General features: G+C 37.9%; 1 protein-coding gene and 1 long non-coding RNA gene across 2 annotated transcripts in view; one reads left to right on the top strand and one right to left on the bottom strand.

Moving 5' to 3' along the window:
• The window catches only part of LOC148644055 (pappalysin-1-like), a 212,110-nt gene extending 188,382 nt beyond the window's left edge, over positions 1-23,728 (top strand). Inside the window, exon 22 of the mRNA XM_088614558.1 lies at positions 14,758-23,728. Within this exon, the coding sequence (XP_088470684.1) occupies positions 14,758-14,862 (105 nt within the window). The 3' untranslated portion in view covers positions 14,863-23,728. The remainder of the gene's footprint in view (positions 1-14,757) is intronic.
• LOC148644054 (uncharacterized) overlaps positions 9,478-23,938 on the bottom strand; it is a 31,408-nt gene continuing 16,947 nt past the window's right edge. The window contains exons 2-3 of the long non-coding RNA XR_015928786.1: positions 15,660-15,797; positions 9,478-9,796 (exon numbers count right to left, since the gene is read on the bottom strand). This is a non-coding gene — a long non-coding RNA (uncharacterized LOC148644054). The remainder of the gene's footprint in view (positions 9,797-15,659; positions 15,798-23,938) is intronic.

Here is a 23,938-nt window from a genome sequence, read left to right as displayed (position 1 = left end):
CTCATCTCACAGACAGGGTGCAGGGCTTGAGCCTACCTATTGCACAAGAGCAATACCTGTGGTGAGAGGTAGGAGAGGCCTTCCTTGGCTTATACTGAAGAGCCTGTGTCACTGGGCTGCGTCATTCCCCCAGAGCACGTTAGCATCTGTTACCCCGGAATTTTGGACTGTTTCCCTCCGTTTTAATAAAGACTGAACATGCTTTAGAGAGTCCATTCAGCTATAGGATTCATTCGGAAGGGTTCACAATTTGATTATCTCATCAGGTCAATATTTAATGCTCTGTGATCAAATTATTATACTCCAACTGTCTTGGAGAAGAGAACTGCACCTAAATTTGCTTAGTAAATTTCTGTTCCGCTTAAGTACATAAGCTTTTGTTTTGCCCTTCAAAGTTTGGATGGGCGAGCATTCACAGTACTGTTTATTTTGGTATTTTGTAAAATTGACATTCTTGTTCTGCTTTTTCTAAAAAAAGAATAAGTCTTTGTATTCTAAAACCTTTTGTTTTCTTAACCTTTTTGCCCACTTTTTTCATTGATGCATAACCTAGATTGCGAGTACTACAGAACCGGCAACGTGTTTGATTCAGTTCAATACTCTTTGAGTGAGAGACACTTGGGAACAATGGGCTGATTCTAGAATTACCGAGGCATACAACCCCTGTCATACGATAGAAAGCTTACCTTTTAGCTGTGACTAGGGTGGTTGTGAATGGTAGATGAAGTGAATCTCTAAGTATATGCAAGGCATTTTGGAATCCTTTGGGACAAGAATACTAAAAATATGCAAGCTATTACAGTTATCATCATTACTGATTAGAACAAAACCATGGTTACAAATAAGAGGAGGGTATTCTGCCCATCTTGACTGTTTTGTTGTTAGTAGTTAATAGATACAAAGATCTCATCCAGTCATTTCTTGAAAAAGGCCAGTGTACTGATTTTAACAACATGGCTGAGTAGCTTGCTCTCTGTTTGTAAAAATGACTTCCACAATTGACCTTGTCAGTGCCTCTGTGGATTTTGAAAACTTGTGTCAGGTTCCCTTTGTATGTTTAAAACTAAATGATTTAGTTCCTTTAGTCTGTCTGTGTAGGACATTCCCTTCAGCCCCCAAATATGTACTGGTTTGATCTCTTCTCTGAACTGATTTTAGAGCAGCAGTAGCTTTTTTGTAACCTGATGACCAAAGGTTTACACACGGTATTGTAAATATAAATTTTCTATTATACCATTTTAACATCATTATTTAAATTCTGAACTTTGACTGTAAATCCTAATGTTCTTTTGCCTTTTTTGATTACCCACACTTGTCTAGAAGATGGAACTGATGTTTCTGTACTTAATGTATTTGCTACCTGCATTTAGAGTAAATCAATTACATTCAACATCAAGATCAGAACCTACATCTTCAACCTATACATACATCTAAAACCGACTTCAATCAAAGTGGCTTAGACTGCTAGCCCATGGTGTCACAGTGGTATCATTGCATGTAATTTCCAGCAAGCCCTGAACCCTTTATGGTGCTTCAGTAATACCTATTTAAAAATAATGCATTGTTTTCAGTTTTAAACAGTTGACAATGTCACTTTTGTTCATGAATAAAAGTTTTTCATGGCAGCGTCACATTTTTAAAAACCTAAAAGAAAAAACAGTACGTAATGCTTTAAAATGGTCTAATTTAAAGTGGGAGCTTGCAGGGTTTTCCAGTCCTCCTTCTGTAATGGAATTAAGGTTAAAAAAATACATTTGTTCTCACTGAAGCCCTGTTTGAGATTTGATTTGTGGAAAGTGTGGAATGTTTCTCAGATTAAATCAACCATGTGATTAGATTGAAAGAAATGTGGCACTATTTTAATTAAGAGAGTGCACGCTGTGTACTGTAGTTTTCCAGTACTTAGGTAACGTTGCAGGTCCTCTTGAACTGATCAGATCTGTGGAAATGGAACCAGCTGTTCTTCCACTGTTAAAGAATTGTCTTTGCTCAACACCATCCCTCAATGTTCTGCCTCGCTTATCACTTCAGCAGGAGCCTCCCAAGATCTATGCAGAACTACTTTACCTTCCTTAGGTTACTCGATTTAAATCTTCCACATCTACACAGTATTTCCTGAGAGAATTCCTGCTTAGATGCAGGAAAAAATGCGATTGGGAACAAGCAAAAAAACAGACTTCTACTCTTAAAAAAAAAAAAAGATCCGCTTTAACAAAACTAAACAGATGTGTTTGTTACAAGACAAGGCACAGCAGTTCACACTACTAACTCATATCCATCACTGGTGCACCTTCTTCTTTAAAGTCTGTATGTTGTACCTGTTTTCACCATGTGTTCAGATTTCACCCTAAAGGCACACTAACGAGCTTTCCAGGGGAGACGTTTTTGTTTCTTTTGTAGCTTCAGATATTGTAAATGATTCATTCGCACTTTCCAAAATGAACAGCTTCCTGAACTGCAGTGTTCAGGTGCCTGTAATGGTGTCTGCATTTGGGTTGTATGGGGCTATCATGCCAACAAGAGCAGGTTCTCTGAGATCACAAATGTAAAATTCATTTGACTGATACATACAGAACAGAAAAGATGGGAGTTGGTACAGTACATAACAAAAGTTACAAATGAGAGAAGGTGAGTTATCCATCCTAGTTTGTTTGGCAAAGTTAAGTTGTTAACAGTTTTCTAGATACAAAAAGCACTTGAAAGTCACTTGATTCTCAAGTTGTCCAAAAAAGCCTGTTTGAATTCTCTGTTTTTTCTTCCCCTGTTGACTTTACATGGAGTGGAGTGAGTTCTCTTGAACTAGGAACTGACAGGCTTTGTTGCACTCCCTCCCTTTTGATTTAATTGGGGTCAGAAAACATGTTCCTTTATACTGCTGTCACAGTCTCACTGTCAGGCCATCTATAACGGGACATCTCAGCTGCATGAACAGTACAGACTCTAGGATTTGTGTTGCACCCTCATCAATTGACATTGGTTTCTTGTTATCACTGTGGACAGGGATCATAAGAGAGGTGGAATTACTATCTGCATCTCCACAGTGAAACAAGACTGTTTTACGTCAATTATTAATTGGTAACCAAATGCATTATTTTTACTCGGATCCTCTGGGCCATGGCAGTGAAGAAACAGCATTCCATATGATTGAGACACTATTGGACATTCCCTATCAAAACGTGCACACTATGCCGGATCCCACTGGAAAGTGATTGAATTACCCTCTTGTGGTCTAGCAATTGTTTCTAACACCTTCTTTTTGGAAGATTTGAACCAAGAACAAGTCATAAACTTCAGGAAAGAACGATGACAGTTTCCTCAGAACTTGGAAGATAGTCTAATTGAACCTCTCCAGTTCAGAGGGGACACAACATTTTGAAATCCTCAGAGGGCTTATAAAAGTACAGTGTTTTTGTGTTTATCACTACCTTTTCATAGATAAGTTGCAGATCAGCATTCAGAGAACATGAGGCTGATTTTTTAGACTGTATTTAGATGTATTTGACCAGTGAAGATATTATTTGCATTCATGTAGAATTGTGTCCTATTATTTACAGAAGTTGCCAATCTATTTGGGAAAAATGAATATTTTATTTAGACATAAATGAAAACTAGAAGTAAATAATTAGCTGCTTATAATAGCATAGGACCTTCTGGTGCAGCATCTTGTGCTGTAAGTTGTGATTTCTATTTTTTCTTATGCATGTCAGGCAGTATTATTGCTTAGACAGACATCCAGCTTCAAAAGTCTCAATTAAAGCTTATTATTTGAAATCAGTCTGGGTGTACTGAGGAGTATGTTTTGGAAGATAAACTGAGAAATCTGTAATTAAATGATTTCCAATAAATCATAGAAAATCTTTTTTTTTTTACTGAAAACCTTGGAAAACTAGAGTTCAGTTTCTTCGACCTGCTTAAAATTAATATTCTTGTTCAATATTTGTATAGTTTCTGCCTTGTTTTCTATAGATCTTCTGAATTTGAATCTGAATTTTGTAGACATTCAATATGATCAGGAATCATTGAAATGAAATACAACTGTAGCGATTTTAATATGTAAGTCACAAAACTCAGTGTGTATTGGAACCCTTATAGATTTAATTTGTGGAAACCTGCTTCTTGCTTGCTGTAGTGTTGTTTAGAGGCCGTAAATTGCTTTGTTCTAATGATCTCTTTGATCAAAATGGCCAACTCCCATATTCTTGATTTTTAAAAAGCTCATACTCATTTTTACAAGTCCAACATCTCTTGATGTTCCTCTTAATGTGAATTATTGCCTTATAAAAATATTCTGTTAAGGACAATATAATATCCAGCGCTTTAGTTCATCGCTAGTTAAATCTTATTTTGATTCCATTCTGTGAGGGTAAGGTAATGGAAAGGCTCTTGTGTTAAGTGATTGCATCCCTTTCAAGAACTTTAATAGACAGCGTTAGGTTCTGACTTTAAAATGTCTAGCACATGTTGTAAAACACATTGTGGTGCTCTGTGAATATACTCTGGCTTCATGGGTTTTCCACAAGACACACCCTTTTTCAGTACTTTCCATTAAGAGAGAAAAAGCCATTCATCAAATAGCGCTCAAAGGTCTGGATGGTTTGTCATGTTGACATCAATCTGCTTACTGGCTCCTGTACACCTTTAATCTCTGAAGCTACAGTTCAAAATGGGTTAAACAAAGGCAGAGAGGCTGTTTCAAATTGCTGGGGCATTTAAACTGTTCACATGTTATGTTTGGGATCACGTATGCAGCCCTCGTTTGTCATTGCTGACTTCATTAACAAAACGAATGGATGCATTTTTTAAAACATGTTTGGAAACAGAAATGAAATGAGCTGCTTTCACCCTACAAATTCACAGGAATTTTGCCATTTTCTCTCACATGTCATAGATGTTTGGGAAGCTTTAAAAATGAAACGCGTTTTCAATTTTGTCTGCCTTTGCATATGTAGTAGTTAGGTGTCATTTAAAGAAGAGTTTCTGCAGATAATAAATTCTAATTAATTTCACAGACGGTTTCATTTAATTCAGATATAGTTTAGACGGTTCTTATGATTTCCTAGAAGTGTAAATTAAATGCTCTCTTTCACATTTCTTCATGGTGTTGATTAAAAGTTCTTGTGTGTGTACTATACTGTATGTATACATACACGCATATGTGTATTTGGACACCAATATTGTATATGTTTTAGGTAAGTACTGTGTTTGTTATTCACATTGTATATAGTATCATATATATTTATACATTTCATATAAAACAACCTGCATTATGCTCTGTATTGCTAAAAGAATTCATACAAACTGAGTCTTGCATGAGCACTTTTATTTCACAGAACGTCTAATGTGATGTTCAGAAAGGGTTTAGGTTGATTTCAGTGCTGCTTTCCTCTTCTGAGTGTATGTGTCTTGCACCATTGACCTAGATGTGTCACACAGTCACAGGCACAATTATGTTGTTAAGGGATCTGACCCACAGAGGAAGTTGGTTCATTGCACAACTGTTGTAGGTAGAAAGCACAGGGCCCCCTCAGAAGGAGTCTTATACGATTAGGTGCTGTATCATTTTTGAATTTCCTTCCTGCCCCTGCTTTCTAGTTCACTGCCATCTATATGATATTTTGTATTTCAAGGCATTTCCTCAGAGCCAGGGTTTCAGAGCGCAAGCTCACTTGTGCACGTACGGAGCTGTCACCCACTTGCTGAAAAGCACATTTGGAAATGATTCTCATATAAGGATTTTTAATCTGTTGCAGAGAAATGCAAAACTGTGTTTTCATTATGGCGAAATTTCAAGAAGTGGCCAAAAACACATCTGGCCTTATGTGCATTACACACAACCCGGAATTCAGATGTGCCAGTTGTGTGTACTTTTTGTCTGCAAGTGTTTGCAGCAATCCAGACAGTACACTAATTATTACAGTACTATATAATTGTAGCATTGAATATCTACATAAGAGTGATCTTCTCACCTCAAAGCCCAGCTACGTCATATGGTATCCAGAAGCATTTTTTAAAATCTAAATCAGGTTTTCAATGTATAGTAGATGCTGGAGAGTCGGTATGTCTGTAAGTCTCATTACAAGTCAGCTCTTAATGGTTTAAATTATCTCATTATTGACCTAACTGGGCTAATTTAACAGATTTTCCTCAGCTCTGGCTGATCCATTCAAGAGATCTCAAAAACAGGACAGGACGGAATTGAATGGACATTAATATTCAAGTAGAAATAAAAATAGAGGCTAGTGTTTTTTGAGAAATAAGGACCATTGTGTGATAGCCTTGAATAAACAGGTTTCATGGCCTAATTCTGGTAATTCCAGTCTTTAAATCTGCTTAGTGTTGCTCCACATAGGTTTTTCCATAAGGAATAGTGGCAAGTAATTTCAGATTTATCACACAAGTATGATGATAAATACAGCAGTCAGTATACAGCAGTGATATACAGCAGTCAGTGAATGTACATACTTATACAGTATACTGTATGTGTAAAGGTAGCAAGCTTTGAGGTTTCAATGGTCTCCATCTTTTTCGTTTTACATAATTAGGCACATACAGCAGCTGTAGTGTTACCACCATGCATTCAGGTAGTCTTGGCTGGAATGTCTACTGGAAAATATTTCCATCTGCAAAATGAATGATCCCATGAATGTACATATTAACTGAGGCCAGTGGCAAAGGTTATACAGTGATGATTGTCAACAGCTGACAACAAGAGAAGTAGTAGTCCCAGAAGGGCTGATATGTCATCTATTGGAGATTGACTGACTATCCCCCATGGTTAAGCAGGTGTGAGAAATGACGTTCTACACATTTCAGACTGAAAAGCACAAAGAGTTTACCCACATAATACTGTAAAAATACATGTGTATGTGATCGGTTTCCATCACTAGCAAATGCAGAGTTTTAGGAGGCTTATTTTATTTTTTATTCTTCTGTTTTGCTTCTACAGTAGTGTACAGTATCAGAAGGAATCCTAGGAAATGATTTAACCATCAACTAGAAATTAAATATGAAGTACGGGTGTCAGGATTCGTCTTTATGCTTGGCAGTAGTCAAGTTGCTGTCAAATTTGGGAGATAAGATAAAGATCACTTTATTGGCCATATACAATTTCTTGTATTAGCAATTTGTCTTTTCGCATACTCCAACTTCCTCTCCACGAGACACACAGGCACACGGACAGGGAGAGAAGCTTGGGGTCAGAGTGCAGGGTCAGCCATTTATACGCCGCCCCTGGTGCAGTTGGAGTTAAGGGCCTTGCTCAGGGGCCCAGCGGAGTAGGATTCCCTTGTCGGCCGCGGAATACGAACCGGCAACCTTCCAGCCACAGGCGCAGATCTTGAGCCACAGAGCCACCGCACGTGATCCCAAATTGTGTGCACTGGGAAAACCAGAGGCAGCTTGTGCTGTGGTTTAGGTAGTTGCATTTGTTTTAACTTAAAACCCCAGCCTCACACTTGCACCGCTTAATGTCGTGCAGATTGCAATCCATCTGTGCATGTTATAACCAACAGATGCCTGCAGAAAGGCATCTGCACTCTGTGGAGCCAGGTAGTGCCTTGTCATCAGGCAGATGCTTACACTGAAGGTCAGGTATGACACATATCAAATTACACTCTATGTAACCCTCTACTTTAGGCTTAGGCTTAGATTCTAGACTTTGAACATGCTCTTCATACGGGAGAGGACTTCTTCCTTTTCTTCTTTATTTGAGAAAACACAGAAACAAAAAGCCAAATAGTGAATTGACTAGCTTTATAGTTATAGTAAAAGAAATATCTGTTCAACAAGAGAAAAAATCATCACCTTTTCAGTTTATTCCAAAATAAAGGTGGAATAAAGTTCCACAGCTTTGTTCAAGTGCTAAAATAGACTTTATAGAGGACTTATTTAATAACTTTAAAGACACATGTGCCTAAGCTGCCCTTGTGGCCTGCAGTGTTTATAGCTACAATCCCGTATGCCTAATGACATGTTTAGCAATTCAAATAGTTTCCACTAACCAAAGTAATAAAAGGGGGTTAAGTGGTATGTGAGGAATATGTAGAAAGCAAGGAGAAGATGCAATTCTTCCTTTGAAAATGCAGCTAAAGAATAATAACAAAACAAGCTTTGCTTACAAAAGTGCGGATGAAAGTGTGAGATTCCTTTCATTCAGTTCTTGTGACTCAGCCTTTACCAGGAATAAGTAGCTTTCTGGTAATGGATGGATGAACTCCCTTATGATTTGCCTTTTTAAATCAGGCTTTGTAAATAAAAGCAGTACAAGGTCAAATCAGAAACACAGGATGTAGTAAGTATGGCCCATTAAGTGCTTTCTGAAAGCTGGTTATTCAACTGTAGACGTTTCTTTGCATGGGTGTAATATTATTTTGGATAACGATCAGGAGTAAAGCTAACGCTTTTCAAACAGAGGCCTTTCTAAATCCAGAATTAAGTATAGGTGGTGTCACAAAGGGTTAATGAGCGTATGTCTGATCCCCCTGGGTGTGGCCGGCCTCAGTTCCCAGGGCTGTTGGGTGGCCACCTTCAGAGAGCTCCGATCAGGACCAGATGTGGCAGCTGAGTCTAGCAGCCCATAGGTCAAGGTCAATGAATCTTTGTCAATACCACCACCACCACCTTTGTAATACGCTGAGCTGAAAGACATTGCAAAACATGCCCAGCAGCATTCTACTTGAAAAGAAATTTCATTTTTAGTTTACTCTTTACTTTGGTGCTGTCAGTTTGTGATAGCTCGTTGTACCTTCTAAAACATCTGCGTAGTTTTATGAATTTTTATACAGCTTTAAATTGTTTTTTTTTTTGTTTATATTTGGTTTATGTGTAGGGTGTAATTGTTCTTATCAAATGTGGGGACCTCATCTCATTTAGAGTTCAGGAGGAAGTTGCCATTTTGGCTCCCTATAGAAGTATTTTGGAGCCAAGATGTCTGCCTGGCTTGTTAGAGAAATTTTGAACTCACCCAGTATCACTTGTCCTGGTGAGGGTGGTGGCAAACCGGAGACTGAAGCTAACAATTCATCCTGATCGATTTGTATTTGTAGTATAAAAAGTAGCAAAAGAATTTACTGATGTCTGGATACCACCAAAATTATATTAGATTTTAGTAACACCTCACAATGAGTCAATATAAGTTGATGTGATCAGGTTTTGAAGATCCTGGTTAATGGTAATTAAAGCCTTCTGAGTAACACATTTGGTTTCTTTTCAGCCAAGCTGTATTAATAGCTGTCAGTAGTACAATAGTAGTAATTACTAGCAGCATCTTTGAGTAAGTTATCAAAGTACTTAACACACACATGTATGTGTTCAATATTGTTCTTTGAAGATTTACTCTTTTCTTTCCAAAGGCTGATGTGTGATTACCTTAATGCTTTGTAAATACCTCTGAAAGACTGTGTACTCCGTAAAACACGATGGACCAAGATCAAGGTAGTGGAAATCCAAAACAATTATCATCATGAATTACCAATATGAAACTGTTAATTGAAGCAACAGCACGTTTTAATCAAGGGATTGAAAGCAACAGTATTAAGTGTGCTTCATTCTTTCCATCCTCACAAGTTTTCAAACGACAGTTCAGATGTCTGCTGCCTGTGCTCTCACGTTGTCAGCTTACGTTCTTTTTGGGCGGTTTCCTTGGGTGTCTGTCCGTCTGACGTTACTGGCGGCTGCAGGGAGAACGCCCTTTTCCAAACCTCGATGCGATGGAGACGCCTGTATCTTGGACTCTGTCCAGCAGTCTCCAGGACACCACCCTTCAGGAGCGCAAGATGACATCTTGAGAGTCACGGCGCTGCACATGAGTTTGAAGACACGACAGGATGTGAGCAATGAAATTTAAGATTGCAGAGATGTTACTTAACCAGTTGCAGCACCACCTGATGATGCATAGTGCAATCCTTTTTAGGAACCGTAGCGATTTTTCACTATATATCTATTTTCCCCTCCTTCGGAAAAAAAGAGGGGATTGTTGAATTCTCAATAGTGTTGTTTAAAACTGAAGATTCAAGTGTCTATCTTATTTAAGAAATCTCTGAACACTGCTAGGACTGCGTTCACATTAAACTGAATGAATCTACCTGAGAAATTTGTAGGATTTAAACTATAATTCTCATTAAATCATGACTCCTAGAAAAAAACAAAACCTTAAAATATCATGTTTTCTCCCCCAAGCCAATTATTTTCATATTACACATGTAATGATCTTGTGATTGAATGCCAAAGTTGGTATTCAAATTGTCACAATTGAATCCTTAGAGATTCCTGGATTAATATTCAGGACGCAACATGCAAAAGACATTGAATTAAGACAAGTCTTGGAGATTGCACATTGATAAAACCAGTATTCAGATACCATTATTTTGAAATCCATTAAAAAAACAAGTTAAGACCCTCTCAGCTTTGCTTTTAGATTCAGCTCCTCCTCATGTTTCCCATTATGTTGTACAGTAGGTACACAGCGCCCCTATAGGCTGGTGTGAGTTGGCTGTCAGGATAATGCCTGTTTCCATTTTCTTCTGTTCACTGAATCTCAGGAGTCCACCAGCATGAGCTCATGGTCTCCCCTCTTACATCTCTTTCTCTCTCCCATTGTGTTTCCATGGTGCTCAATGTTCCACACAAGTTACTCCTTCCCTTGTGACAGCTTTCTAACAACCTGAGATAGTAAAATGTTGTCTATTCTCCATCTTCCTCTGAACAAGTAAGGCACCATCTGGTTAAACAATGAGGCTGTGGAAAGGAGTAAATAAATAGGTTTATATGAAACACTTATCCAAGTGTGAAAACATAGACTAGATTAAAAAGAAGGCATTCCAAAACACTGAGAGAAGTCAGACCTACTGTAAATAAGAAGGGGTGTCTAAGAGTGCAACTGTGATAGATACGTTAAGTTACCCGTATAAACATTTGTCCTGGCAAAAGATGAGTGTCTGAGAATGAAGTGCTTGCTTCTTGTACCGTCTGCTAATCTATTCATTTCTTTTTACTGTGTGCTACAACATTGTCCTTTAATCGGTAATATCTGAGAAGGTTGACTGTGTCTTTTTATGGCCTTTTTAATTAAAATCTCGATCATCTGTGATCATTTTTTTGGCAGATATCATTAACCCGAGAAATATTTCTAAAATGAGATTTATAAAAAATAAACAATGAGCAAAAATGCAGAATATTGTATGGCAGTTTCTCTGCATTCCACAGCACACTGGTGCTTCATGTAACGGCATATTGAAAATCTAGTCAAAACGTACAAGTTAAATTCTTCTCATTAGTGTAGTTTGTTTTGCTTTGCTTTGAAATTAATGTTATTTCTTGCAATATTTAAAATTGTTTGTTCTGCGGCAGGACATTTAAAATGTGCCACAAGATAGAACGTTTGGGAAACACTGGTGTAGTGCAATATACAGTAAATAAAAATGTGGTGGAATAATAATTATAATATATTATTGCATTTGGATGAACCATTCAATTCTGCATATTCACGGATAGGACTTAATTAAAAATAAACTGAAAATGGTGGATTAGGTTACAAAATGGTAACGGGCATTGATTTTTAGATCATGCAAGAACATTTTACATTTTGAAATGTTGAATATTTAAAAAAATAAGGCTACTTTCCTTTCAGGAAAATAATTAGTCTCTTTAGTCCCATTAGGAACGAAAAAACAAAAAACACAAGACCTGCATAGCTGGAGATTAAGTTCAGAGCACAGTTTTAAAGAATCACTTAGCACATGATGTTTCCTAATGCACATTCTCCTGCAGCCTGGGCCAAAGTCCATAACAGATTCGCAGTGACTTAAACTGATCTTTCTCTCTCTGTGTGGTGCATTCACAGGACACATCTGTTCACCTTCTGAACTGCTTCTTCCAGCTCCTGACCAGCCCTAGCCTTGTTTGGAGACTGATCTCTGACTATATAGGTTTCCAGATTTGCTTAAAGCACAGAAGTGGATCGTTTAAAAGAGAATAAAATTGTCCTTTATCCTTTAAATGCCCTTCTCCAGTTTTACCTGCCTCTTAAACATAAGAGGGAACCTCTAATCTAAAGAGGCAGGCAGGCAAAAAGCTTAGTGTTTATGTTTCTAAAACCTAGAGCCACTCAGATACATTATTTATTTAAAATGCTGCTGCTCACTGGCATAGCCCCATGAGAGTCAGTATCTCATGTTTGTGAAGGACAGAGGGTTCACTCACATTAAAACATTACATCATTCAGACCCTCTATGCATCAGAATAGCTCATGCAGAAGTGAAACTTCCCCAGGACAGACACATTGTGCAAAGGTTTTACTTTTCAGCAAGGTACTTTGTCCTGATTGCTCCAGCGCAGATTATACTGTACATGGGTGACAGCAGTGCTGGGAAGAGCCTGTGATGGAAGGTTGGGGAGTTATGTACCCTTAATATGCCAAATCCTACAGAAATCTGAGTACAATCGAACCTGATGAGGCATTTAGCTTGATTATGGGCTTTTGCTTTATATGTGTTCTGCAGAGCAGCGCAGTGGCACTGTGATTAGCATTGCTGCCTTGTAGTGGCGAGACCCTTGGCTCAGTTCCAGACATGGGGTTCTATCTACTGTATATGGAGTTTTATGTTTTCCCCATGTTTGTGAGGGTTTCTTCTGATTTCCTGCCACAGTCCACAGACATATTGGTAGGATAATTCTGGGAAAATCGGCTCTAGGTGTTAGTGTGTCTGTCTGTATCTCTGCCCTGCAATGGACTGGCGTCCAACCCCTAGTGTACCCTGCCTTGTGCCCATTGCTTGCTGGGCTAGGCTCTGGCTCCATTACGACCCAGGTTCGAAAATGGAAGAATGGATGTGATCTGCAATAGCTATAGTTTTTGTGTTACTTGTGTATCAAGCATGTTTGTAGTGTTGTTGACAAAGATATATAATGGCACTGTTGTGTTGTTGTTACAGGTACAGGTATATAATGTTACTCTGAAATGTATGTCTACATAAACATTCTACGAAAGGGAGGGCTCACTATAATCATATATCAAAGTAGAGGAGCAGAGTTTCAGAACTTCACAGAATGTTGTTTTTTTATAGATAGAAATCTGAGAACATCATCTCCTCTGTGTAGAAGTTTTTCACAGAAAAAATTGTGAAATAGTTCAAATTGGTACATCTACTCTTCTGGTAGTGCAACTCAAAGAATCAAAGTCATACATATTCTACTGAATACAATGAAGTGGTACAGTTGTAGAAAATAAATAGGTTCTCATTTCTTTTGGAATATAGCCAACAGATAAAAATAACGGTGTCTTTCCTGCAAAGGGTGCCTCAAAACAAAAAGTAGAAAGAAGAGAAAGCAGTTAGAAAGAAGGAAAGCATGTCTGAATGCATCACATAGTTCACAGGTGAAACAGACGTCCTGGAGAAGCATGGCCTTACATGAACTTGTCTTCGTTTTGCATAGTTGGCCAAGGAGGCAAAGCTCACACCTTATAAAAGGGCCAATGTGTTGTTTCTGGCAAACAAACACACTAAAGAGGGGGGAAAAAAAAACAGTTCACGAGTAGTGGAAGTCTTCTAATAAAAGACGGGAGAAATCACTGAGGGAACAGGGAAATGATGTCGAGCCAGAGCTCCTTAGAGAGATGAATGAGTCTGTTTACAGCTGGGAAAATCCCGCATAGCAGCTGTAAAGCACAGGGAGGGAAAGCCTTCATGTTTGCATTAGGCAGCTAAGTTCTTCACAGTTTACAGTACTCAATGCATTGACAGCAGCTTCAAGAGGCCACTTGTATATTGCTTTCCTCTTGTCTTGAAGGGAGTTCTGTTGTGCTTTAGTCATGACTAACCCAGACTTGTTTACAGTTTGCTGGACATGCTAGCGTGCGTTTACACAAGAAGGAAGGGATCTGTATACGTTTACAATGCTTTGTTTTTATTGACAGCAGAGCTTTTACAAATAAATGCTGTCGAGCCCTTTGTACCAAAGTGTTGACCCATTAGCTGTTTAAAGAAGGTTTTCTGTAAGGTACGCTTTTGAAATTAGATATTCCAGATGTTGCATTAAGGCAAAATCCCCAGGCAAAAAGGGTTATTTCTTCGTACATTCTGATGCATTTAACAAGGTGGCAGTCATGTAAAGTTTAATAGGTAACTATCATCAAAGGTGGTAGAGCACAGGGAAGCACTAATGGCTTTGCAAGACAGGCATGGCACCATGATGTTGGATTCACTGAGAAAAAAAGCTGAACAAAGATCCCTGAGTAAGAACTGGAAATCCATCTCTGTCACTGTTACGTAGGGATGCAGTAAAAAGACTAAGAGCCTATTAAAAGGCAGACTATTATTCCACTTTTGAATGGATGCATATCAAATGAACTCATTCCTGTTTTCCCTAATGCTCTCTGTGGGTTGCACGTGGCAAAGTGCAGAAAGGTGAGCTTTTGCCACAGGCTAGTGTCATCTTGATGAGAACGACACAACTGCACAGGAAATGGAGATGGGTTTTTTTCATTACTGTAACTGTGCTAGCCCCCTTTATCCCTCTCATGTTACAGAGTTTGCTCCTTACAGTTAGCATCCTTTGCTTTTCAAGAGGGAGAAAAATTGACCCCCCTACCCCCCTTTTGTCATTGTGTGGTTTTATACTTAACCGAGAGACCCAGGAAAACTGGGAGGAACATTGCTGTGGCTTTACAGCTTATAGACCACGGCGAACTCACACTGCACTGATCAACAATGCACATGGGCTCTTGACACCATGTCTTGATATTTTCTGTTGGTCTTCCAGGTGATCCCCTTTCCCATGTCCTGTGACGTTCGAGAAGACTGCGCGTGTCTGGACCCCAATGCACAGGAGAACAGCAAAGGAGCCTGGCTGCATTCCCATGGCTGAGTGAGCGACACAGGGCGGACCTCAGCTGAAGGCAGATTGGGAGAGCCAAACATTCCTTTCTACATTGCTGCTTACAGGAGGACCTCTCCACTCATACCACACCCTCACCCCTCCGCTGGTCTGCCTTTCTCCTTCTCATCAGGAAAGAACAAAAGGACTTAAGTGGGTATGAACAAAAGAGAAAAAAAACAAACGAATGAAAAAGACTTTAATGAATGAAGCAAACAATACAAAGCCTGGATAGCATGTTGTCGCCTAGTTTTGAGCCCTCTTCTAGTAGCCATTGTCGGCTGTGCTATAATCTCTTATTTTAAGACGGATGAAAGGAAAGAAAGCATCACGAAAGATGACAACCTTTGTGCCCCATCCGAAAGCGGTTGTTTATCGGTATTCTGGTTTTCGATAGGACAAAGGCGGGATAAATCAGCAAACGACCCAATAAGGAAAAGAGAGCCGCAGGCCAAACCGAAAGGGGGTTTCAGAATCTGCTGCTGAACTCCTCGCTTTTACAAAGTTTAGAATCCACTGTGACTCCGCAGGGGTCACCTTAGCTTCCTGTGCCCTCTGTCTGTGTAGGGTGGGAATAGGTTTTGTTAACGAGGAGAGACAGGGCTGACAGGGAATGGTCAGATTTCGTTGAAAGCGGATGAAGCCTTTGTTGATGGCTGGGCGTGACCAAAACCCACACGCGAGTGGACGAAAAAAAAAAAATCCGTTAACCGAACCGGCACTAGATGTAATTCAGCACAAGAAGATTGTAGGGGAGCTGCTTTGGGTGATTTTGTTCAGCCTCTTACCTCTTAAGGACTTTGCCTTGACCCTTGGCCTTGCATGGGGCCCACCAACAGGGATGGAAGTCAGGGGTGTGAGCCCGTGGGGTCAGAGGGCACCTTTGCTGGCACTGGAAAGCTGACTCACGGTCTGGTCTGGCTGAGCTGAAAAAAACAGAAACCACACACACACACAAAAAAAGGAAAGGTATCATAATAGTCAAGAATGAGAATAAGAAATGGATAAAAGGCTACAAAAGTGAATTATAGGGGTTGTAAAAGAGAAATAGCTGTGTAAGCATGGCTGCTGCTACTGCTGCTACCTTTGCTGCTATCTGCCATATGACCAACTCTTCTGACTTTACAGGTCGTTTTAGGACAGGGTGACGACAACGCCAGACTGCAGAACGATCTGCCTTAAAGCTTACCTCTAACCTCTCATATGCACACACAGTGTGTATGTAAATAATACAAAAGTATTGGCACCCTTCACTTGAGACAGTTATTCCTTTATATGAAACTACTAACATTTATTGAAGACATCTTCTCAAAGTTTATTGAACACTGATTCACCTGCTTCAACAGCTGTATAGCGTCAAAGAGAATTAACCAAGTTCAAACAAGGGGTGTGTGGCATTGTGACGTTGTGGCTTGCTCTATTTGAAGCTTTTTATTCATCTGGAGCCTTTTCTTCTGCTGAATAGAATGAAGTGTTCACTAAACTTTGAAAATCGATAATTGATGGATGAGTGTAGTTCAATAATATACTGTATATACTTAAAAAGAGTTCCCTCTTGAGTTCCTCTCAAGTATTGAGTTAGCCATAAAACAATGGCCCCAAAACCATGTTCCCAGTGAACACACTGAAAGAGTACGGCAATACAGTCACTACAACTCTGGTGACAAATGCGAAATTTTTGAAAAATAGAGCAGTTTTTAAACCTGAAACATATTAACAAGATGGCTTTGAGGGTATCATTTTGAAAACAGAACAGAAGATTGTTTTATTGTCACAACTTCAAATTCAATAACTCAACTTTTTGACTGTAGAAAGGTGCCTCAGAGGGAATTTCAGTGATCGTAGGGGACTCATAAAAGATAACAGATGCAGTGTTCTGGAAGTAGTGTGTGTGGGGGGGAGCTATATCATCCCTTTTAGAATGGGCTACTGGATCTTCATATTCCACGGTTACTTTGGTTAATGGCAGCCAAAGTCATATATGAATCCAAACTCATATTTTACAGTGCTGGACTCTCACTGATAACTGCATTGTGGACCTTCACCTCAGCATTTGAGTTTTCTCATCTCATTTATCAGTGTTATTCTGTTTGTATCTCTATTTTGTATAATTGCTGTTATTATTGTTTCTATTTTTTTAGTTTAATCACATTGCATATCCAAAAACCATTGTTTCTTTGGTGCTAAAATTGGTTTCATCTTTTTTTTTTTGTCTGCGTATTCGTTGTGACCTCAAGAATGTAATTGCAACGCACACCAGTAACCTCTTCAATGTAGATAGTGTAATATAAACTTTACGCGCTGATTCTGGCTTCGTTTTTGTTTCGGCACACCCCCACTTGTTAATGAGTGGTTCATTGGGGAAAGGCAGCAGATTCTCTCAACAGTGTCTGTGTATGTCAGCAAAGGTTTCCTTTACAGCCTGGGGCAATTCATACTGCCTATGATCTCTCCTCTCATTCATGCTTGTATGAAGTGACTGTGAATTTCAGACAAGTTGTATCCAGTCACTCTTGTACTTGGCTCAATAATGCACTGCATCTTGTTGTCATGTAATGAATCTATTAATATAGCTCCTGCTTCAACAATGCCTTGACGTTTTAGAACCACATCCCTCAAAGTTGTGGGGAATCAATTCACAATATCTGAAAGCCATCCTTCTAACCCTCTGCAGTGTTGAAAGGGTCCTTATGTGCATTATGGTACCATACATGCTGTTTAGAGAATGTGTCAGGCAGCAAATTCTTACATGGCATCTATTGCTCAGTTAACAATACTTCTCTTCATCTTTCTCGACTTTGACTTCCCTTCCATTTCTGCATTGAAAATCAAAAGTGTGCAAATGAGGCGATGACAACATCCAGCAGTGAGGAGACTATATCATTGCAGCGGACAGAACCTGCACCTTTGATAGAAGAAGGAAGATACAGTTGTGTGGAAAAAGCAGAGCCACCAACCTGTAGCACAGTAGCACATAGCAACACAGCTTCCCAATGGCAGTTCTGAGTTTTTCCTTTGACTTATCCTACATTTCCCGTGTTTCTGGCTGAATTTTCATGTTATTATGTTATGCATCAGCCCCATTATCTTTATTATGCTAGGCTTAACATGCGTTCACTTTGGTTAAGCAGAAACACTCCTATTCCTCGTTTCAGCCCCCAAATTATGCACTGTAGCAAGTCTGAAATGTCATCAAAAAGCATCTATGCATTGTTCACAGGCTACTGTAGTGTCAGCAAATGTGATCTTTCCCTTTGCCTGTACTCCATCCTTTGGCGTTGAGCAATTGCTCTGCGGACGTCTGGCAAGTGTGAATGCTTTTTAGGGTACTTCATTGCTGGTAGATGCAAGGTATGCAGTTTTTTTTTTTTTTAGGAATCGCAGGATGATTAAGAGGTTTCTGAAAAACAGCCGTCTCTTATATTATTCACATAGAGCCTCGAGACTCTCTCCCACCACATTCATTCTTGTAAAGAACCTGTTGGACTGCTCAACACAGAACCATTGATCAGCTTTTTACATTGTGGAGCTTTGCTGCCTAGCATACTTTAGAAGTTAGTTGAGTATTATTTTTTTTATGTGCTCAAAGGTCTCCCACCCTGTTTGCAGAGCTATACTTGTAGTTAATTGCAGCACCACAGCTGTATGCACTTTGAGACCACCAGAAACTAATTCTTTCAACAGTGACACTTCTTGGGCTGTTACAAACCTTCCACAAGCTTCAAACAGGACAATTTCAAGTATTGCTGGCCTCTTCCGACCTCTCTTCCTCTCTTCTCTATAATCTGGTTATAACTGTCGGTTCTTGTAGGTTTTTACCTGTGTTATTAAGAAAACTTCTTGCTGCAACATATTATCATTGAAAACAAGGCTGTGCAGGAGATGCATAGACCAGTGAGAGAATCTATAAGAAATGCTTCATAAATAATATAAAGAAAGCAAAAAATAATACAAAATATAGAGAGTAGGCAGAAAACTTGTGGTTTTCTATAGGTGTAAAAGACATTTTGTAATGTCAGTTTTGTGCATAGTATTAGGTCCAGACAGAAGAAATGAGGTGAAATGTGTTTTCAGAAGTGTTTTTTTGTTATAAACTGTACTTATATTTAATCAGTATTTGTAATGACCTCAGTTACTGCACTTGTTTTCTTTGTACAGTCATAAAAAATGAAAAAAAAATTCTTTACAAAAAGCTGCTATAGTCAGACAGGTAATTTTAAAACGAAAAAACAGTTTTATATATTTTTTTTCACTTATTTTTTTTCTTTTGATGTTGCTTTTATTTCCCTAAGCTTTGCACTCGTAAAATATAGTTTAGAGAGAAAAAACCAATCAAACTTGGAGAAAAAAGTAGTGCCTCCCCCCCACCTCAATAAAAGAAAGAAGAAACAATCAGATGGGAATAGCTGCTTTTTTCAAATGAAAGCCAGCAAAACGAGGACATGTAGACTGAAAATGGATGGCTAGATGAAAAGACAACATACAACAAATGCATTATCTCTTTGGGTAAAAATTCAAATCTGAAACGGAGTACTTCCCAAACAAAAAATCTCTTTCATGCATGATTCTCACACTGTGTAAAACTGGTAGGTCAAGAGCTTTGGCAAATAATTGCAAATAACTTATTTTTTTTTATTTAGCTCTGAAAATAATGTATTATGTGATAGTTAATCCATATGTGCTTTTTTGTTAATATTGTCAAATTATATGTAATTGTATGCAAAACTATTGCTGCTTTCTACTCGAGTATTAATGGGGAGGGAGTACATAAACTATAACCATTATACAGTACCAGCTGCATTACATTGGAACAGAAGCATTCAAAAGGCATTCTCATTTTTAATAATGAAAGGACTCTGGGACAACAGCCACACAACCAACCTGCTCTTTCTTTAAGTGATGGAAATCAAATTCTTTTTTTAGTGTTTTAAGAGACAGCAAATACAGGATTCCTTCATGAATGCGCATGAAGAAGTGTTAATTCTGGACCAGTCTGCTAACAAGCTCTTTGTTTTCCTCTTGGTGTCCAGTCTTTTCAAGGATCCCTGTTCTTTAACTTGTCTGCAAATCTACAAACCAAAACTGTGATCTGTCAGAGTGGAAATGTACTCACTATGTGACTGCTCTTGTGAAACACAACACATTGTACTTTGTTGATCAGAATGCTTTTTTTAATGATTAGCATTATTGTTGATGTTGTTGTTATTATTTTTATCCTACTTGGGGCACCTTACAGAAGCCATGAAAAACAAATTAAAATCAAATGAAGTTCTGATTAAATGTTTTAAAAAATGTAACAGTCTACTGTATCACCACAGTATCCTTTTTGCTGTACCTCATGCCTGTAATTTGTGCTGCTTCTGTTTTTAGCTATTTTAGTAATTTAAGTCTCCTAGCAATATATAATGGTGTAAATAGTAGAATTATTTATTGAGAATGTCATCCTTTTTGTTGTTTTTTTTTATTTATATTTACACAATGTTCATCTAAGTTATTTTTACAATGCCTTTGTTAACAGACTTACTTGGTGTGAGAGCATTTCAGAACCATCCTTTCTGTTTCTCTTTGGACATATCTCCCTCACTTTTTCTTCTCATAAATTCCAGGTCTAACCTTACTGCAAAAAATGGGATTTTTAACATTAGAACATAATGTTTTGCCACTGTTGTGTACTGCTCTTTCCTAAAATGAAGTTTAAAAGCACTCAGCCCCCTCATCTTATGGAGGCCTAATGGAATGTAGCAGTATCTGTTTGTTTTAGATTAGTAAAGAAATATATCTTTTAGAACTTGTATTTGAGTGTAACCATCATTTCTTTACTTATTTAGCCATATAAAGCTTTTCCACATATGTAAAAAATACAGTATCTGATATATACACAGGCTACATCAGAACATATGTCAGCATCTATGCAAAAACAGTAATTCATAAAAAATGCTGTGCAATTTATTTCAAGAAAATCAGTTCAAAAAATTACATTGGTTTGGTCTTGATAGAATCGCTCAATATAAACCCTAAGTTTCTTGTAAATTTATGTTAAAAGTACATGAGAATGATACTTTAAACGCAAAGTTTGTGACGGAACTAATTTCTATTTACACATGACACAGTTTGTGTAATAGTAAGTGCCGTGAGAGTGTACATGTCTTCCCGATTAGGAAGTTTCTCAATTTCTGCAGATTGCAAAGAGGTAGGGGCACTTGTATCTCTTCTGTTGTTGATCAGTGTTCATGGATTGTTAATATTGTTCCTGATGGAGTTTCCCATTTTTTTACTCTGTCCAAAAAGGTCTTCGGTGTTCTGTGTTTACAGATGTCTTCTGGATAGACTTGTCTCCCACAGAGGCCTTGTGGATATTTGTCCACACATCTTAATATCCCTAACCCAAGTCCATTTTATAGCTCTGTGTTTTGTTTCCAGCTCTGTAGATCTGCATAGTCTCACTGAATAGGTAACAATTATTGCTACATGCTTTTCCATTAGTGTTAAACTAATGGTACTCAAAATGTAGGTCTTTTTGGTGAAATAAAAGGTCATGAACAATTGTATTAGGACTACATTTAAAACTAGTGGTCTGAGAAATTATAATTGTATTTCAAGGCAGTTATTGTTCTGATGCCATTAGGTGTTATGCTTTTAAAACAGATTTAGATTTGAATTAACTTTTCATAACCTGATAATTATCTTAACAAGTATTTAGGAATTAAAGTTCCCCTAGGAGGGTCTGTCTTATTATGTCTTGTGAGTTTTACCATTTAAACAGGGCTGTCAAATAAAATCAGATGGGTGATATTCTAAAATATAGTTTCCAAGCTAGGAATCAGTCCGTTTCAGTGCCCAAATTCAGTCTCTTTCAGTTGTGAAACGGTGTTCCTCTGCTTAATTGCAAAAGCTGGATTTATCTTACCGTAGTGTTAGCTTAATAGTTGCAGAGTCTCAGAGTGCTTGTCAAGTTTTGGAGACCTTCTGAAGCAGCCGAAATCAAAAGAATAAAGGAGTTTGGAGGTCTCACCTTTGCCCTCTGAGGAATGCAATTGGGCATCACTAAACTAATTTAACTAAACTGGGCTTTCCTTGAGGGAAACCCAGAAGAGGAAGGACATAATTACTAGGCTTTTCCCCTCATGGTTTGGATTCAGTGACATTGGAGGAGTCACCTGTTCTGTGAAAAAAAAGAGATGCTACCAATCTGTTTAACTGGTTGCCTAATTTGACTTTCATACGACATACTAGTCCTAGCGCCAATTTAGATGTTTTCAGTTTCTAATGTGTCAAGATCTTTGCAATATACGAGTATTCGATTTGCTTGAGATACGAAATCCGAATGTAACAGCATAAACATATATACATTCAAAATTAGAGTAGAAAAGGGAGACAGGATAATGCTTATTTGTAAGTTATTGTACAATTACAGATTTTCCCAAATCAGACCATTGATTTTAATTTCCTTCATTTCTGTCCATTCAAGCAAAAAATTATTTCAATCTACTCGCTGCTCAGAAAGTTCTTATCTTGGATGAGCTGTGGCAGTAAAGATAAAAAGGTACTCTGAAGGAGCAATGGCTTCTCACAACAATGGCAAAATATTGAAATTCCACAGAACAGAAAGTTTAAAATATGCTTTTTGAATGTATTGTCTCTTGTGTTTTTCCTAAGAATGTTACTTCACACTACCAGTCAATACAATTAAATCTATCAAATAAGACTAAACAAGCTTAGTAAAATGTAACAGTTTATGTGGTCTCAAAGGTTTTGCCTCTCAGTTTTTATTTTAAAAAATGAAAGTGCAGTCACATATGTTTTGCTTGGATTAGCACAAAAACACAAATTAAAAATAATTACAACAGTTCAGTGTAACTTGTCTTTCAAAATAACAGCAAAATTGGAGAAGCTCTGTTTATCACTGGAATAAAAAAATCACTGGTAATTCTGGTAATTTATTCAGAAATAAATATTTTCATGTTCAACATTTTACTGTACATGGGTCACCAACATAATAATAAGAATTTAACTTAAATTGTTTCTCATTACATTAAAATAGTTTAAAAGTATCAAATTAGTCATCTTAATTCAATATAGTTATATTTTGTCGAAAATCACAGAGGCCTTTTGTTTACGATTTAATGGATCTCTCATCAGAACTGATGCATCCATTGTTCGTGATATTTCAAGCCATTAAAGGCATTTCCCATTTAAAAAAAAAGAAGTTTCCTTAACAGAAAGGTAAGATTTTTATTGTATTGAAAAGTGTCAACACTTTATTGTTACTGAAAAAAGTTACCTCCCCCGGACGTGTTGGTAGAATGTTCTAGAATCTTTGTGCTGTCCCGTTTTGCTTTTGTGCTGTTAACAGTAACTGTTATATTTTGCTTTTTTAAAATGGTCTTTCCCCCTTTTGCTTTGTGAAACTGCACTGAATGTACACAACCCAGGCCTCAACTCCCTCCAAGCACCACATCCCCCTTATAACACAAGTTTCCAGTCCTGGAATATTCCTGCTTTTTGATTGGGCAGGGGGTTAGATCTGTCCTTTACACTGTTAAGGTATTCACACGCACTGTTTAAACTTGTGGAATCCACTCTGTTCAATCCATACCCACAATGCACTGTGTTGGGCACTTACCACAATCGTGTTTTGTGTTTGTATTTTTACTTTTACTTTATTATTTTTATTATTATGTTGTTTTATTATTTTCACAGCTGCATATGTTATTTTTGGTGCTCTGGTTTTTCACAAAACAGACATCTGGTGTACTGTATATTTTCTTAGGTTCCTCAAAATGATTAGCAAAAGGAATAAAATGTTACTTTTCCTGTTATGTATTGTTTAGAAATAAAACACTGGTTAAGTAAAAGTAAGTGAGCAGTTTGTCATTGACTTTTCAGTTTTCTCGTGGGACCACACTGATTTTCCTTCCTCTCTTTCCTAGTAGACTGAGGAAATTACATCTGATCCTTTTAGCAATCTAGATATGGTAAGGTTATTTTATTGTGTACTGTGGGAATGAAGCAGACAGTCACTTGCCCTCCAAATGTTTAAAGTCTAAATGGTGTCCATCTTTTACAA

Source organism: Lepisosteus platostomus, chromosome 21 (assembly GCF_059453375.1).
Source record: "Lepisosteus platostomus isolate fLepPlt1 chromosome 21, fLepPlt1.hap1, whole genome shotgun sequence".
In the NCBI taxonomy this organism is placed as follows: Eukaryota; Metazoa; Chordata; class Actinopteri; order Semionotiformes; family Lepisosteidae; genus Lepisosteus; species Lepisosteus platostomus.
Note: the sequence above shows the minus strand (reverse complement) of the source record. Positions and strands in the feature narration are given on the sequence as shown.